The sequence below is a fragment of the Prunus avium genome, chromosome 2, assembly GCF_965620075.1.
Source record: "Prunus avium chromosome 2, drPruAviu1.hap1.1, whole genome shotgun sequence".
Taxonomy (NCBI): Eukaryota; Viridiplantae; Streptophyta; class Magnoliopsida; order Rosales; family Rosaceae; genus Prunus; species Prunus avium.
Window position 1 is genome coordinate 32,783,701 of NC_142285.1, and position 18,723 is coordinate 32,802,423.

The following is an 18,723-nucleotide window of genomic DNA, read 5'->3' on the forward strand; positions in this document are numbered from 1 at the left end:
GAAAGTCTGCTATAATGAATTAATTGATTAATGCTCGAAGTTCATACATGTATCGTTGTAGCGGAGAATAAATTCTTAAAGCTCTCATGACACTTTGTATGTATCTGTTTCATTACGTGATAAACGAAATAGACTATAAAATCGTCTCTTGAAAGTGTAGTAACTCGTTAGCTGACTAAGTCTTAAAAGCTAAAAATTAAAGAGAGAAGTTGGTTTTTGTAGGGTATACAATTTACAAAGGGGTTAAGAGAAATAACAAAGTGAAGAAATGAGCTTAGTTTCTTTGTGTAGGCATGTGTTTCTCATTTAATTAAATCCTGCATCGATGAGTGAGACTTGTGACATATATATAATAAGGCATATGCAGACTGCAGGAGAGAAGAAAGATATATATTGCCTGCCTGCTATCTTCAGTACGTTGTAAGATCCAATTCAACATATATAACAAGCTTATATGGAGATATGCAACTAATATATGGATATATATATATGCATGAGGATATCTGGTAATAATTTTCAGTCTTGCTGAGAGCCCTAGTTCTGTTTCATGATCAAATGGGTGAAATAATTCTTAATCGCTTGGTTTTTAGGAGGATTTATGAATATCACTGAGAATTAAAGAAAGGAAATTAACCCACATGAAAATTAAGCAATAAATCAAGGTTAGGAGATTGAGCAAAGAAGAGAAAATAGCTAGAAAAATCATGAATTAGCGAGTGCAGGCTTATAATTAATTAATTAATTAACCATGGACTCATAGTCACTTCATAGCAAAAGAAGACAAATTAATTACTAAAAAAAAAAAGAGCTTAGGGGAGAGCATGGGGTTCCGGTGTTGGGGCCCCCCGAGGAAGGGAGAGTGAGTGAGAGCAAGAGACAAAGAGGAGGATGGTGGGACCCACACACCGCCCATGCGCACGCTGTCTTACCAAAACTAATTGAAGGAGGGTCTCATCATCAACCATCCATCCATCCATCAACCCATCAATCCATGGTAACCACATCATCGATCCGATTAAATTCCTCCAGACCTAACCCTAAAATATTATATCCAGCAAGTCACACCAACAACATTACCCAAAAATCAAAAAGCCTCTCTCTCTCTCTCTCTCTCTCTCTCTCAAAAGTCTTCTCATCAATCGAAACACCAAAAAGCCCAATTCATTCATTCAATCCCAACAGTTCTAAAACTAACACCACTACCACCTTCTTCCCTTGAGAGGCCATGGCCAAAATCCCACAACTCTGATTCTCTCTGTCTCTCTGTCTCTCCACTCTCTTACTTGTTTCTCTATCTTCCTTTCTTAATTCCTCCCAAACTCTTAACCAAAACCAACTACAAAGTTAAGCAAACTCACTCACATGATGATGATGAGAGGAGAAGAACAAGAAGAAGAAGAGTAATTTTGTACAAGGAAGATAGATGGTTGATTCTTCAGCTCTTTCAGCTGAATATTTGGTGGGTATGCCCTAGAAAGACTTTCCCTTTTCCTTCTTTTCAATTTGGTGAAGATTATTTAGCCCCATTATCTTCCTCACCAAATACCCAAAAAAAACAGGGAAGGATAAAAAAAAAGGAAAGTAAATAGAACAAGCCCTCCATATCTATCCCCCTCGATCCTCAAATTATCTTTTGTTGTTGGGTTTTGCTTAATTGCATATATAAGAGCTAGAGAGAGCTAGCTCCTTGAGCTCAAAATTAGGTTTACCAGAAAAATATAGACTCATATATGGATCCAGTAGCGGCACATGGGCGTCCACTGCCTCCTTCTTTCCTTTCTAGGGATCTCCACTTACATCCTCACCACCAATTCCAGCACCACCTCCAGCACAACAACCACAATTCCGAAGACGAGCAGAACAGCAGCGGCGGAGGAGGCCTAATTAGCCGTGGCATCAAGCGCGATCGCGACGAGAACACCTCCGCCGCCACCACCTCCTTGGACGGCAAGGAACTGGGCTCCACCAGCGCTGGGGAGGGTGAGATCACTAGGCGACCCCGGGGCCGCCCCGCGGGCTCCAAGAACAAGGCAAAGCCCCCCATCATCATAACCCGGGACAGCGCCAATGCTCTCCGATCCCACGTCATGGAAGTCGCCAACGGCTGCGATATCATGGACAGCGTCTCCACTTTCGCCAGGCGCAGGCAAAGAGGAGTTTGCATCCTCAGCGGCAGCGGAACCGTCACTAATGTCACTATAAGACAACCGGCCTCCCCAGGATCTGTGGTCACCTTACACGGCAGGTTTGAAATTCTGTCGCTTTCCGGGTCCTTTTTGCCCCCTCCTGCCCCGCCAGCTGCGTCAGGTTTGACTATATACCTGGCCGGAGTGCAGGGCCAGGTGGTCGGGGGCGGGGTTGTGGGCCCGCTCGTGGCATCGGGCCCGGTGGTGATCATGGCAGCGTCTTTTGGTAATGCAGCTTATGAGAGGCTGCCTCTGGAGGAGGAGGATCCCGCTACCGCAGGGCAGGTGCCGGGAAGCGGACCCCTCGGGTCTCCCGGGGTTGGCGGGCAAGAACATCAACAGCAGTCGATTCAGCAGCACCAACAACAACAACAGCAACTATTGCAAGATCCTAATGCACCGTCGCTTTTTCATGGGATGCCACAAAGTCTACTAAATTCATGCCAATTGCCTGCTGAGGGATATTGGGGCACAGCACGCCCTCCTTATTGACTGACTGATCGCTAAGCAAGAAAAGGAGCACACTGTGTTTTTTATTTTTCTCAATCTAAGACGGATGGATGGATCCCTCTTTCTTTTTCTTTTTCTTTTTTCTTCAAATTAAACAGCTTTGATTCTTCTTCTTTTATAAAATTTAGTTGATGTTTAATGAATTAGTTAATTAAAGATGTTGATTAGTTGTCATGGAAATTATTCATCTACATGGGTGTTTGGATTGAAAAATTGGATGGATTTTGGTTGGGGGGTGTTTGGTTTTACTAGTGGAATAGTTACTTTCAATTCACCGCAAGTGATTGTAGCTAGCTTAGAAATGAAGCATCAACAAGTTATGCAAAAAGGTTGGCATTCCATTTCACTCTCTCTCTCTCTGCTGTCTCCCTTCAATTTTTTTTTCTTTTTTCTTTTGGGTTGGATTTCTTAGATTAATGTTTGTTCTCGATTTCTTATAGGTTTTGCTTGTATAGAATACACAACTCTTCTTCTTCTTCCTACATAAAAATCATCGTGTTCATTGTTATTGTTTGTAGCAGTTACTGATGTTGTTGTGGAAATTAAAGAGGTTTGTTTTAACTTTTAAGTTCGTGACGGTTTCAAGAGGTTGGTGAAAACGTCTTTTCCTCAAGAGAATATAGGGTTATCTCTCTCTCTCTCTCTCTGAATCTCTGACTCAGTGATTTAGCTAGCTAGGGTTTATTATGGAGGTCGACCGAGAAGGACATTGGATACAGGGTCACACGTGCACTGCTCTGTCTGTAAAGCTCCTTTTCGAGGCAACAACCAGAACAAAACTGACCTCAACTCAAGCAAGCGTTAAACTCTCTCTCTCTCTCTCTCTCTCTCTCTCTCTCCTCAGAAGTAAAGGAATGGAGTGAATCAAGCAGCTGAGAGAAATTAAGGTCAGTAAATTTCATAAAAACGAAAAACAGTACTTATTTTTGTCTTGATTCTCCGATCAAATATTGGGATGCTCCTCGAAACCCTAGCTAGCTATCTCTACTTCTCTATTTGGACATTTCTGCACTTCATCGATCAGAGAGTATCCAGTCATGTTCTTCGTGGACATTATAGCTCTGCTACACATGATTAGACAATTTTTCAGATTCTCTGCCCTAGTTATTTTTGGTGCATAAAAGATCTAGTCATGTTCTTAGTGGACATTATAGATATAGATATAGATATAGATATATATATGCCTGGCTTTTAGTTTATTTTAACTTCTTATTTTCCTCCCCTAATTTAATTTTTTCTTTTTCTTTTTCCTCTAGATCTTGGTTTGATGAATTTTAGCAGACTTTGGTTTTTTTTATTTTATTCCCAAAAGAAAACTATAAGGAAGAGGACTTCTTCTTCAAGGTGCAACTGAAACATATATATATAGATATAGATTTTCTTTTTTAACTGGCCTTTTTCTTTGATTGTGGTTATGGAATCTTTAGATTCTTCAAAGGAGGAATCTGTCCTTACATAATATTCACAATTTAGTATTCCATCTTTTTATACATGTCTATAAATAATTACCAAAATTCCTTAAAAATTGTACACGAATCTCACAAATATAGATTTAAAATATTTAAGATATGACAAGTATAGATAAGATGAAGTTTTCTATAGATTTGTGTATAGCAACACAAATATATATATATATATATATATATATATATATATTTATCTTAGCTGATATATAGCCTTTATTTTTGCCCTTGTGCGTGCAAGTTTTGTTTGTGTATAAATTTGTGTTATAAATTATTTAAACCTTATACAATTTGAGGGGTGATTATTAGGTGGACCATGCATGTCTACTGTGCTTGAGACAATTCAAGTTTATATATATATATATATATATATATATATATATATATATATATATATACAAAAATTCTCTTATGCGGACATCCGGACGTTATTATCGTGCGGACGCAGTGTATTTTGTACTACCCCTCTCTGTTTTCCTGCCTGTTTACAATAGGATCCGCACGATAATAACGTACGGACATCCGGATAAGAGAATAACTATATATATATATATATATATATATATATATATTAAATGAAAGCGGACCAAATTTTTTTAAAAAAAAAGTAGAAAATGCATAACCTACACACAATAATAACACAATAATAATATTCGGACGTATTATATATATATATATAAATCGTTTCCAGTTCATAATGACGAGCATCACTTTCTTCAAAGTACAATCTGATTGATGAGTTTGTATATAAAGTGTCAATATTCTATTTCTGTCCTCTTGCTTTCTGCTTTTCGACATCGCCTTAAAAGCTTATCAAAGCTAATTATAAGACCTTCAACCTGTTGCAGTTTTTCATGATCCAAAACACAGCAGGCTTTAACCTTCTTTTCCTCGTTAGCCTCAACAGAGTTCGTATATATCATACGTGCGTTATATAGCTTTAGAATCTACTTGCTTCTATTGTGTTCATGCCTGTGTGATACTAACACCTATTATTGTCTTATGTTTGATATGGATTGGTCTATATAGTTCCTATCAGCTTTAACTTTTAGGATCCATATAGTAACTTAAATATGTATTGGGACCTTCCTTTGGTTCAATCATGATAATCCCAGTGGTTAAGTTTGATAAGTTCTTGGATTGCATATATGTAAACCCGTGTTCGGTTCATGGTTATTGATGTGAAGACTTGTCTCACATCGGAAAATGAATAAACATTGTAAGGGTTTATAAGAAGTTGAGTCACTGTCTCCATTGCTAATTGATTCAACATCCCTGAATTGAGCCGATCTCATGTGATGAGAAGAGTGTTGAATCTTGATATGGATTATCAATAAGGCAATAGGGCATGTTTCTCTCTTCATATTAAACGGGTATGCTTATAAGTTATAGGAAACTTGTTGTTAAGTAGGAAATGATTGTTTAGTATATTAATCCTCTATCATAAAGCCCTGGTTGTGTCATCACCTTAATCATGTTTCTATACAGTGTGGAATTTTAATGTGTTAAAGAAAAGACAAATAATATCCCACTTACTATTTACCTTGATTGGAATTTTAATATTGTAATAAATTATTATGTACTTACAAATATCTACAAATATCCTATCAAATTATCAATCATGAAACGATGGATATTGGTGCGGGTCTTCAGTTGAATTGTTATTATATTCTAATGATTGACACTTCCTAAAGAGCAAATTGTACATGTTCCAATGTGTTACGAGGAGTTGTGGATGATGATGATGTTTAATTAAAGTTAAGGTTCCCCAGCCTTCACCATAACCCTAAAGTGGTGCTAGGTCCCATCATTAATTAACTATAAAAAAAAAGTCACTAAACTAGAATTTAACTCTGTTTAGAAGACCCCTCATCTTATGAAACAATTATTTAGTGTATTTCGGTGTGTTGTAGTGAACTCTAATAACAATTACCTGAAACTTACTACATAATAGTGAAGTCAAAACCATCTAACATTGTGCACATATGTTTTTACAACATTGAAATATGAAGTTTCATGAGAGTGTAGATATATGGGAACCTTTTGCGATCAAAATGTCGTATAACCAATTATTTTTCTTCTTTATATTGGAAGAACGATGTCAGAAGTTCAAATTCCCACAACTGAATGATGAAACAAAAAATATTGACTTTATATTTATGAAGAACATACTTAACCATTTAAAAAGTTAGGAATGAATTAATAAAGCATTTATATTATAATTGTGTTGATAATCCTCAACATCTTGGCATGTATTGTTGTAGCCAAATTAAAGAACAATATTTCATGTGTCATGTAGAGTCATACCCTTTTTTTTTCTTTACCTCATGAAAAGTACATTATGTCCTTTCTTAACAATATCTTCTACAAGAGATGTGAGCTCTTTAGAATTGTCTGTTTTTTTTTCTATTTTTAAGGTTTGGTCCTATAATTTAAAGGTTGGAATGCCTTTAAAGGTTTGGTCCTACAATTTAAAGGTTGGAATGCCTTTCAAGAAGACTTTTTTTTTGCCTTTCAAGAAGACTTGAACCACATAAACAAGGCATCAAATTAGAATCCTTAATTACCCTAATTTTATAGAGCTAAGATATATTCTGCACTATAAGCCTAAAGGAGCTACGTTTTATGCGACATGCGACAGAGAATAATCCAATTGCCGAAAAATAAAGGCACATTCTAACTTTGGGGTTTCAAGTTACTAGAAATATAAGTGGACAAATTGCTGCTTACATAAAACATTAAGATCTTTAAACCTCAAATGCTCAATGATGAAGAATTCTTGTATACAAATATCATATTTACTGTGATTATTTCGACAAATAAACGTGTTGTATGTTCTTTTTTGTGTGTAAATTATACCTCTCTTGCTCCATAGTTACCTTCAAATATTCACTTAATTAGTGCTTGTTTAGGAGTGATTTCATATAGGCCCAAAATCACTTCTATGGAGAATCACTTCTCCATATAATTACTTAAAACCACTTAGGGTATGTTTGGTACGCTTCACTGGACTGGACTGGACTGGACTAGGCTAAATAGCACTCGAAACCCATGTTTGGTAACAGACGGGACTAACTTAAATGAGACTATATAGTCCAATAGTGAAAAAAAGGCCTCACTCGCCCGTCTAATATAGTGAGCCCGAAAAGTGGTTCACTAAATAGCACGTTCCTAAATAGAACACGCTAGTCCGACTCCTCTCTTTAAAAAATATTAGAATTTTATTTGTTTTCTTTTTATTATTGTTTTAAATTTTTAATTGGGATTTTTAACATTTATTTATTTATTAGGTCAAAATCCGTAATTAAATTTAAATATTACGAGAATTATTTTGATATTGCATTTGACCACATTTGTATTTGGAAAATCAAACTATAATAATTGACAAATGCTTGATATTCTTTTTATATTGAAACAAGTTTAATAATTCATGATGTGCTGGAAAATCAAACTATAATAATTGACAAATGCTTGATATTCTTTTTATATTGAAACAAGTTTAATAATTCATGATGTGCTGCTTTCTTTATCGCAAGCAATTATTACCTTGTTAAATTATATTTTTCAGTTTAAAGTCAAAAGTCAAATATACAAAAATTATACATATATATATATATATATATATATATATATTAATTATTTTTTACTTGGTCTTCCATGAAAGACGTAGAATTATATAGAGTGAGTTTAGCTCCTTAGTAATGTTTCGACCAACAAAAAATAGAAGATTTGTAGTAGTCTTGGGGCAAGGCTAAGGAGCAACTAAGATAAATCTTGAGAAGCCAAAAAAAAAATATCAAAATTTTATTCTTCATAAACAATCATAATTTTTTTTTTTTTATTGTTTTAAATCTTTGAATTGTGTTTCTTTGTAGCATTTATTTATTTTTAAGTCAAAATTTTAAATTAAATTTAAATATTACAAGAATTATTTTTTAGTCCGACACAGCACCAAACATAGGTCTTCACTATTTTTACAATCCAGCTTCTTAGTCCGACGCAGCACCAAACATAGGTCAGTACTTAATCCAGCTTAGTCCAATCCGAGCTAATCCAAGGCAGTCCCAGGATTTAGTCCAGTCCATGACAGTCCGCCGTACCAAACGACCCCTTAAAGTGATTACATGGAGAAGCGCGTGGGAGATGCTTTTCCCCACAAAAGTGCCAAAATAACTCCCAAACGAGCCCTTAATCAAGGTTGCAATTGCATAAGCACCCACGTTTTCCTTCCCCAAATATAACATGAAAACATAAGACCCAAAATCAAAATATAAAACACTGAAGTCAGCATTAAAAAAACTAAAGAATGACGACTATCATTGGCTTATATCAATAAATCAATACAACAATGGAAAAGACGTGCTGAAGTTTCGAGCTTGTCTTCTACCTTTCATGATCTAAAAGGGAGAGTCTCGACTAACCCTCAAGCAGCTAAAAATCTTTCCCTTTAATTTGTTCTTCTATAAACACAGATGCTAGCTAAACAGAGATATAAACTGAAGCCTCGCTTACTTTACACAAAAATTGCGAGGAATTCACCCGGTCATGCCCCTTATTAGGCATGTCAGAATAATCAGACACAATTCTTGCCCAAGCCTATACAGCAGCATCACGAATCTGTGTGCACATCAGTGTCAATGACTGGAGACAACAAGTATATTCAATGCAGCCTATCACACTGCTTTCTAATCAGTAGTCTATCCGTAACCGTCGCATTTCAGCACGGAAAGTGGGGCTTGAATTCAAAGTTCGATGAGCAAGACTCCTTATGTCCTCTCGTGAACAGTCCCGAGAAATACGAACTAGTTCCCACAGGGCACCTCCACTAATCATGTCTTTTGCATTCACTTCTGCGAATTGAATACCAATAAATAAGCAGCAAGTCTCAGATGATTAAGATTTTACCTAGGATGAAAAAATGCACCTACCATGCTGGGCTAGGTGACAGAGTGCAAGCTCGATGTGGCGCCGGATTGGTGCAGCCTCGTCATTAGCATTTTGTACAATCCATGGAAGTGCACCATCTTCTATCAAGAGAGATCTTCCACTCTTTATCCCTATAGTAGTTCAGCATATTAATATTACACCACAAAACATAAAACCTTAAATCTGACATCAAAATGGAAGTTCATATCACCAAAATAATCTAAATCTAGCTGCTGAAACCAAGAATCAGCTCCAAACCTAACTATGAGCATTTATGAATTTGAAATTCAATTATTCACTTTGACAACAGATTAATTTTATGCAATTTCATGGTTACTGCTGAAGAGGAGGGGGGACCCTTAAAGTGGTCAGTTTGTTCATTTGGTTAGAAAAAGAATGAAATCCAATAAATGAAAACTTTTGAACACTGAGGGAACTGTTGATGGCATATATCTGACACAGATTATTACCTTGAGTACATGTTCGGGACTCGCATTTTGCAAAGTTTGCAATTCCACGTGCAACTTGGGAAAGAACATCAGGATGGCCACACCGCACAATTCCTAACAAAGCCTTAATACCACCTTCGGATCTTAGCTTCGTTTGTAGCTTATCTAAGGGATATCAAAAACCATGTCAACAAATCAGGATTTTTTTATTTTTCTTTTGGAGGGGTAGAAAAACTATCATAATATGAAGTGCAAACTGCAAAGCAACGAAGACAATTGTAAGACCTAAGAAAAGAAACAAACACTTCATCTCAAGCATAGAATTGGAAAATGGGCATGATCAGAGACAATAAAGTAAAAAAGCTTAAATAATTTATAAACCTTGATAGCTAAAAGGAACAGTCTTCTTGGCAGATTATGAAGGAATTTCATTATGCACTAATAAGCCAACAATCTCATAATGCAAAGGCCCTAACAAAACAAATAAACAAAAGAGAATGCAGTATACCATTTCCGCATAAATTAGCAATAGCTCCAGCAACCATGCGAAGGGTTTGAGCATCATCAGCATCAGCTGCTGTCGTTGCTAACAAACTAATTCCACCTTGAGCCATTATAAGTTCTTGATTGGCTTCTGCTACATCAGAAAGGAAGCAACATAGAAAACCAATGAAAGTCAAAATAAGCGTATCTCAACCCAAAAGTAACAACATCCAAACTAAAGAGGAATCCCTTTTAATTCTCAGAGAGAAGAAAAAATCACTGAGCAATCACCATTCATTGCAAGGTTCGCAATGGCACCGGCTGCCACTCTTCTAACGGTTTCATCCTCAAAGCTTCTAAGAAGCATCAGCAAGGAAGTAAGACCACCAGCTTCAACAATCCTTTTCTGATTTGCTTCTGCTTTTCACATGCAAGTGCACATCAGTTCTCATAAAACAAAAATAACAAAGTATATATAACTGTAACTTGTATTCCTAAGTGTCGTATAATAGTACTGCATAAATCAAATAATGTTCTTTGTCAGATTCTAATAACATTGTCTATCTAATGTTTCAGAAAAATATTGGATTTAAGATCTAAGATATCCAAATTAATTTTGTATACAAATTAAACCAAGGCCCAAAGGTATCATTAAGTATCTACAAAACAAACATACAGCTCCAGATCAGAACTGTAACTTAAGTAGCCAACAGTGTTTTTAAAATGGTTAGTGCAAGGATTAGAAACTGACAGAACCTCTACATACAGATGACCCTTATCTTCAACAGGGTTGTGGTTATAAAGATTCCTGATAAAAGAATGATAAATTGATCTACTCTGTGGTGTTCTACCTTTGCCTAATAGTACAACTACTTCCACAATAACTAACTGGAGTACAATTCAGTTCTCTTAAATCAAGTTACTTTTCTGCAATTGCTATTTCATGACTAAAAAACCAACAACACAAAAGCAACTTCTCATTACAACTAAATTACTAGGTTCATGATTCCGATGCACCCTATATAGAGTTAAACAAGATGATGTAAAGATCACGGGATAGAAAAAGTACAATAGAACCAGAAGATTAAGCACTTGTATGGTAAATTTCTAACTTCTCTTGATAAAACATGATATTGGAAGTATGTGAGAGACTTGGCCAAAAAAGAAATGTGCATCAGGGATAAATCCACCCACCTTCAGCTGCTAGGTTGGCCACCACTTTTACAGCATGAATACGAACATTAGCATCTTCTGACTCAAGTAATGACAAAATCTTTTGCAATCCAACTGTTGTATTGATTCACAAAAAAAACAATGTTTGAGATGCCTGTGGATTAAAAAGGTTTGAAGGATATTGCATTATGCAAAAATTTATTATTACCTTGTTCAAAGAGCGTGGAAACTGGTGCCTTCTGCCCATTCCCGATGTCTTTGGGATACGAATTCCTAACTGGAGGCATAGAAGAATCTAGACCAGTAAACCCATTTCCAGGCCCACCTCTATCAAGACACCTTCTCATCTATGAATACAGATTAGAGTGAAGATGATTAAATTCTTATAAATTTAAATTTCAATAGTCTAAAGGCTAAGGTGGGACAAAAATTCTTAAACTTGTAATCATTATATGATTTGCAACCTGAATCGTACGTTCATCTTCAGCATATGATTTTGTCACATAGATAGGCACTCAAAGAAAGCAAATTATCTTTTAAGAAAATACCAGGCTCTTTCACTATTTTCCAACCCTTTAATCTTGGTTGTCATAGAAAAGCACAGACAACTACCCAGTAGGAATCACTGAACAATCAACATCTATATTTGTGGCGGTAAAAAGGCTCAAATACTTTTGTCATTAAGTAGAAAGTAGAAGAAGAGATTATATAATCTATTTATGGATTCACACACCAAATATAAGTTAACCACGAAGGAAAAACTTTTATTTAACTTCTTTGAATACCTGTTCAGCTTCAAAATTTGATTGCAACAACTGGCTACGTAGTATTATTATTTCTTCTTCAAGTTTTTTCTTCTGTTGAGCCTCCTCCTCCAGAAGTTTATGAAGCTTAAAAATCTCTGCATCTCCCCCTGCCTAGTACACCAAAAATAATCCCGAATATGACATCAATCCCATGCATAAGTATTGTTGCCAGATTCCACTAGCACTACATAATTTAGGAAAGAAAGTCATACTTCTGACTGTGTATATAGCCCTAGTTGGCCTTTAAGATTTTTCAGCTCCTCTTCAGCCATCTTTCTTAGGTCAATTTCATTTTGGAGCAACTCTTGTAACTCAGTTGCTTCCTTAGAAACAGAAAGCCCAGGCCCCTAAATGAAAGAAGAAAAAAAATCAAATATAGTAGGCATTTGGTGGCCAGAAAGTAAGGGTGTGCTTGGTTTGAAATTTTCAAATTTTCCAATTTCATTTTATAAAATGATTTTCATATTTATCGTTAGAAGTCTTGAGCTTTATAATCATCCTACTGATAAGTTACAAAGATTTTGTTGCAAGTGTGGTGCATCATGTTATATGTTTATAGATATATTGTTTCAATAGTTCTTTTGAGTTGGATGATAGACAAAAGCTGGTGAATTTGACTTCAACGAAGCATTCACACTAGGGCAAATACATTCTAGAAAATTCACTCGATTGAAAGATAATTTGAGATTACTGGGGAAATTATGAAGCCGATATGCAAAAGAAGACAAAAAGACACATGAGCCCGAATTAATATTGATGTCAAATGATAAAGGATCTCTTATAAACCAACAATGAACGTGAAATTTTTCTTTCAAAAAACAAATTATAACATGCAATGATTCTTCAAGGGACTACCTCTCCATTCCATTTACCATCAACCAGGCAAAGGTTTGGCTTCTGATTCGACACCAGCTTCTCCTCAAGCTCCTTAACAGCTTCCATATAATCCATCTGGCATTTTAGCCTCTCCTTCTACAGAGAAGGTAAAAACACTTAAATTGTAGAACCAAAACCAAATTACTAAATCTCTGTTGGAAACACGGAAGTTAAGAGGAAATACATATAAAATGCTCAAATATTGCTTCCTTTCTCTAGTTATTTCTGAAATATGCACAAAGGCTACATCTATTGTGGCTTGTTTAAAGATAATTGATTAGAGAAAAAATGCAATGAAATAGTTTCACAATCCACCAAGAGCAAGTTTGACGCATAAATTTAGTAAAAATAATTCTTTAGTAGTTAAAAAGATTTTTTTTAAAAACAAACAAACCTCTAATGCATCAGCAAAGTTTCTTTCAACCTCAGATATACGTTTTTGTGCTTCTAGATTTATTCTTTCAACTTCATCCTCAAAAGCTTTATGCTGCCTTTCATTTTCTGCAATAAGCTTATCCACTTGTATTTCAAGCTTTCTCGACAAACTTTTGTAATCAAATTCCTCCTTGATTTTCAACATATTTTCCACCTTCATAGCCTGTCAATAATAAAATGGCACATCCATTCATATCTCAAGTATTCAAGAATATTTACCGGTACCAAAATTCATCGGTGAAAAAAAAAGCCTGCTTATACAGATAAAATAAATATTAAATGGAATAGATAGAACGGATGTTTACAGACTGTGGGATCAAAGCATATGAAAAGAGATGCTGCCTATCTAATTTAACTTCTTTTTAGGACACTATCCAATCAGTACACTTCAACAAAACATATGATAGATGCTTTCTAATTCAAATTTAAGGACTTCCCAAATATGATAACTCACCCTTTGTCCAAATAGTATGGTACTTGCAGTCTCTCCTCGATGGCGTGGAGAGGGTCCAATAGTAACAATTAGTGAAGTCCTCGCTGATCCTGTAAAAAGATAACAAATGTGAAGCCAAGAAACAAATAAAACCGTAATTTCCTTTATCACAATACATTTAAGAAAGAGGGGAAACTAAGATCAGTTTATGAGTCTTCACAAAAAATGATAGGAGGAACTTAAGAAAAACAAAGTGAACCAAGAAACAAAAGTTATGAGTTTTCACATTTTGATGACAGTCATGGCTTGCATTTCATCTAAGTATTCCACTCAGGTGAAGTTTACATAGACATAAAAGACATCTTACCTCCAAATGAATCTCTAAGCAATCTTGTAAGTTTTGAATCACGAAACGGAACATGAGCACAATTCTCTGCTAGAGAATTTATGCACTTCCCTAATGCACTAAGCGACAGATTGATACACTTAGCTTCCTCTAACATATGTCCCTCACTTCCTGCCAAAAAGGAAAGACAAAAGTTATACCACATACCTGCTGGGACTAGCTTACAAACACCAATGATCAGATTCATAATAATAATAATAATAATAATAATAATAATAATAATAATAATACTAATAATAAATACAATCAGACAATCCACACCAGAACCATATGCGATTGCAGGGCATAGCAGAAAAATCTATACAACTTGATATGGGGATGTCAGTCATGTAACATATTAACTCAGAGTTGAGGTGATTGAAAGCAACCAAGCAGCTTAAATTTGCACCCTCCACCCCATTCAGCAGGTGGCAAGCAAAAGAACACAAACCAAACTTCAAATGGAGAAGGAGCTCATACACACAGACATAGAGAAACATTTATACACATATGCATAAAGATAGACACAGCAGACCAACACAGGCACACACACAATGTAGTATTACAGTTACAAAACCGACAAAAGGTTGCAAGTTGGCATATACACCTGATTTTTGGATACGTTCTGAACCTGCTAAATCTACCACAACGAGTTTGCTTTTCCGGACAAGTGGTTTAAAAGGCTTGGTCAAGTGAGAAGGGTCGCCATTTTCGCTGGAAACATCATCTTCTCTTCCCAAGACAGACCTCTTAACTTGTACCTGCACTAAGGAACTTACAAACATCAAGACCCCAGTTATGCTATACCAAAAAAGCAATCAGTTACCAACAAGAAATTCTGACATTTTTTTCATGCATCATGATTTAAATGAATAAATATATGAACAGATAATGGACAGTAAATTATTTTACCATCAGAATCGCATGACTACGAGAAGATTCAGTGTTCAACTTGGTGTTAGCAGCTATACGATGAGCTTCCCCACATCTTAACAGCTCCAGAAAACTATGCTGGTCTTTGATCTCCACAATAGTTGCCCCAGGTACTGAAACATCTCCAGTTCTTGGATCTTCCACAATGGGAATATTATCATTTGTCGGATCAAGTAGGTCCTGGAGGGTCTCCATATAAAGCTACACATTTTTTTGGGTAGAAAATAAGAACGTTAAATTTCTGAACAATGAAGATTCGGTAGAAATGAGAGCATTTAGAAGATCAAATGAAAAAGGAATCTGAATGTTAAAAATCGTAAGTGAAGTTTATATATCCGATGATAACGAATAAATAATGAAAATTTTGAACATAACATGACAATTCTGCAGCAATGCCATAAGGGCCTAACAACCTGCAGGTACGAGACAGAGATAGAATCAGTCTCAGGAGATATATCCGCCAGAATGTCCTCCATGGAACGAACCATGATTCCTCGATCAGATGTATCTTCTTCTCCTAGACGTCCAAGAGTAAATGTTTTCCCGGTACCAGTCTGACCATAAGCCATAACCGTCCCATTGTAACCATCTAAAACACTCTACAAGAGCAAAAGGGGAAGTTATTCAGTTGCTATGCAAAGCCACATCAAATAGTGTAGGAAAATACGAAGTGGTCTATAGTAGATAACAAACCTCCACAACAGGCTTAGCAACAACTTCATAGACACGCTTCTGCGATGCAAACTCAGTAAGCACGTCATCAAATTCATACGTGTCCAAATCCCAATTGTTTTTTCGAAGTTTCAACCTTTTAAGCTGTGGTAGAACAAATGTCAAACATTATTAGATACACACAAACACCAAAAAAAACCTAAAAGAACAGCTGTAAAAGAAAAAAGTTAAGAAGATATTAACCACCGGCATTACCAAACTAAGTTCAAATTAGCAATGGAAACAAAATGAACAAGTACCTCTGGCTGCAACTCCACACAGTCAGCAAAATCCGCATCTGCCACCATCTCTTCCGCATTTCTGGGACGCAATCGTACAGCTACTCGAACTCTTCCAGGCACTATCCAAATGAAAAAAGCATAAGCAACAGACATACAAGCACATGTTCATCGCTTGCTCATCTGGGTTTGCGTATCTTATTTTATCACTTTTTTAACTAATTTTTGCAATTTTCAAACATTTTATTTTAAAACAAACCGGTAGAGTATAGGGGAGCTACAGAACCAGAATGTATTGTCCCAAATCAGCTCTAACATTTACTTAAATGATTAGGAACAGTTCAATTGAAAGGCTTGAATTGGAAGTTTCCATTTCTTCACATTTTCAATTGAATCGCATTTGCTCAAACAAAACTGACCTGCATGATCGTCTTTGGAACCTGCAGAGCCAAACAACGCCGGACTGCTCCTGCGAACAGCGGATCCGTTGCCGGGAGATTGAGAAGGAGGGAGCCGGGACTTGAAGGACGACGTTCTGAAACTCACGGGGCGATCCAACTTCACAGCCCCCCTCTGAGCGACGCCGTTTCGGGAAGCCATCGTTCAATTCAAGTGAGGAGAGATTTCACAAACGCATTGGTGAGAAATTTGAAAGCCTCAGTGACTCAGACTCTGCTGTGTGTCTGACGTTGAGGGTCAGGGGTTTCTTTTGTGTTTCCTGGTTTGATGGTTTCAAAGTGAAGAAAGTGCTTGAAGAGAGAGAGAGAGAGAGAGAGGGAGAGAGAGAGTGGGGGATGGGAGATGGGGCCCAAAGGGGCCATAGTGTGCGGGAAGAGACAGAGTGAGTCGCAGATTGGGTGGGTCCCGCATTAAAGTTCATTTGGGTTGGAAGAGGAGGCGCAAAATTACGAAAATGCCTGTGTCTTTGTCGCTGGTATCACATCTTGCTTGCTTTGGTATCTGGATATGGGGTTTTTTATTATTTATTATTTATTTTCCAAAAAAAGGGGGAAACGAACACACAAAGACATTATGGGGGCTTGAATCCAGAACCACTTGGTAAGAGCACCTCCACCTCAATAGACAAGGGCAAGGCAAAAGCAAGGCAATGGCTGCCACTATTCATGTGAATAGTGGCAGCCTTGCCTTTTTTGGTTCCACCCCAAAAGGCAAGGGCCAGCAAGAAAAAAAAAAGATTATGCAACAAAATATAAACAATTTAGAAATGTAAGAAATAAAATGATTATACAAAAAAAAATATGGAAGAAAATATAAACAATTTACAAATGCAAGAAAAAAAATGATTACAATTTACAAATATTGGAAGGAGAAGAGTTTGTATGAAGATTTGGTGTGGAAAGTGAATAAAATTGTTATGTATTTATAGAGAAAACATCCATAATTTTTTGGTATTTTTTTATAATTTTTTTTTTTGATATTCTTTCAATACATCCAGCCATCATTAATAAAAATGCTAAGACCGGAGAGAATGAATGAAATATCACAATGCTTGGATCATGTCTAAAGAGACAACTTTAAGTTTATGTTGCTCTTCGATTTCCATGCCCTCAACCATTGCTAGAATCAATGGTGATAAGAGCTTGAGGATCCTCAACTGCTTCCTATCTTTTGAATGGCCAAAGCTAGAGGAGCCTAAACCTATAAGAAGACCATAGATTTCTATCCTTTGTCCAAGCCTTTCTTGGGAAACATTCCAAATATAAAGCTCATTTCTTGATGTGTTTTCAAAACACATCAATCCCATTGACTGAGCTATGATATTGAGACAATCATATGGTAGTTGGGAGCAGTTGTGATGTCCTCCAGATGGATCTCATCCTCTTTCACCTTCAAAATGAAAGAGGCACACTTAGGATTCTCGAGATAGATATATACCACATGGTGAAAATTCATTGCCTTTTTCATCTGAGATTAAACGATAGGTTGCTCTCGCATGTGCAAGTTTATTTTGTCCTTTATTACACACCACTTTCTATTTGTGGCATATTTACTAATCCGTAATCAGAATCAAAATAAGGAGTTGAATTCCTATTACGGATACTCATGTGTTTACTTCACATGGAGGAATGAAAATGCGAGAGGGGCCTACACAAAATCAGGAATTCAACTCCTCATTTTGGAAGAATTAGACTCTTAAGTGGGAGGTGGTATTATAATTCTTGGAGAACCAACCCATTAGGAATCCATCTTTTTTATGCATTATATCCTCACACAATTTTTAAAATGGAGTTGATTTTCCCACTCCTATTTTGTTCACTTACATTCCCTTTGTTGAAAATTGTATGTTCATCTTTCTCTTTTGTCCACTTACGCTCCCTTTTTTAAAAATTAAAAAAAAAATTATAAAAGGCAAAAGAATTTTATTAGATCAATAGAATAAAGAATACAATGGACATGGTAAAGGGAGACATCCCAATGAAAATATGGCAACCATGGGTAAAACTTCTCCAGTAACTTGAGCCAGTTGAAAAGCTGAAACAATCTGGAGAGAATCAAACTCAAAAATAACTTTTCTAAACCCCTTTCAATAGCTATAATTTCTCCGAATATAGTCCAATGACTTCAAAAACAAAAACTAGCTGCTAACCAGCATGACTCTCTTGAAGAGAATAAGAACACCCAACAAACTCAATTAAGTTTCTAGAATCATGAGAGAAAAAACACATAAAACTCATTGAGTTTATGGACTTTTTT

At 36.1% G+C, this 18,723-nt stretch overlaps 2 protein-coding genes across 3 annotated transcripts; one reads left to right on the forward strand and one right to left on the reverse strand.

Annotated features, from left to right (window-relative positions):
- Positions 1–1,092: 1,092 nt before the first annotated feature.
- Positions 1,093–3,015, forward strand: LOC110766919 (AT-hook motif nuclear-localized protein 22-like). Its single transcript, XM_021970345.2, has one exon. It carries the CDS (start codon positions 1,731–1,733, stop codon positions 2,676–2,678), a length of 948 nt encoding a protein of 315 aa, XP_021826037.2. The 5' UTR covers positions 1,093–1,730; the 3' UTR covers positions 2,679–3,015.
- A 5,434-nt stretch (positions 3,016–8,449) lies between these two features.
- Positions 8,450–16,809, reverse strand: ARK2 (armadillo repeat kinesin 2). Of its 2 annotated transcripts, XM_021970096.2 has the most exons (19): positions 16,428–16,807; positions 16,030–16,130; positions 15,752–15,874; positions 15,472–15,657; positions 15,038–15,259; positions 14,733–14,886; positions 14,108–14,257; positions 13,762–13,850; positions 13,267–13,470; positions 12,852–12,968; positions 12,209–12,343; positions 11,976–12,107; positions 11,399–11,537; positions 11,212–11,304; positions 10,309–10,434; positions 10,043–10,168; positions 9,556–9,699; positions 9,088–9,216; positions 8,450–9,009 (listed from the first exon to the last, which is right to left on the reverse strand). In XM_021970096.2, the coding sequence occupies exons 1-19, from the start codon at positions 16,606–16,608 to the stop codon at positions 8,849–8,851; spliced, it is 2,712 nt and encodes a 903-aa protein (XP_021825788.2). In that variant the 5' UTR covers positions 16,609–16,807; the 3' UTR covers positions 8,450–8,848. The 2 variants fall into 2 exon arrangements, with proteins under 2 accessions (XP_021825788.2, XP_088105150.1); XM_088249024.1 differs by lacking the exon at positions 12,209–12,343 and having other exon boundaries at positions 16,428–16,809.
- Between the last annotated feature and the right edge of the window lie 1,914 nt (positions 16,810–18,723).

Bases quoted from the DNA above. Each gene is read 5' to 3' on its own strand.
- LOC110766919 (XM_021970345.2), top strand. From the start codon at position 1,731: ATGGATCCAGTAGCGGCACATGGGCGTCCACTGCCTCCTTCTTTCCTT.
- ARK2 (XM_021970096.2), bottom strand. From the start codon at position 16,608: ATGGCTTCCCGAAACGGCGTCGCTCAGAGGGGGGCTGTGAAGTTGGAT. The intron at 15,658-15,751 runs GTTTGTTATCTA...TTGCTCTTGTAG, and splicing joins TTGCTAAGCCTGTTGTGGAG to AGTGTTTTAGATGGTTACAA. The intron at 9,700-10,042 runs GTATACTGCATT...GATATCCCTTAG, and splicing joins TGCTAATTTATGCGGAAATG to ATAAGCTACAAACGAAGCTA.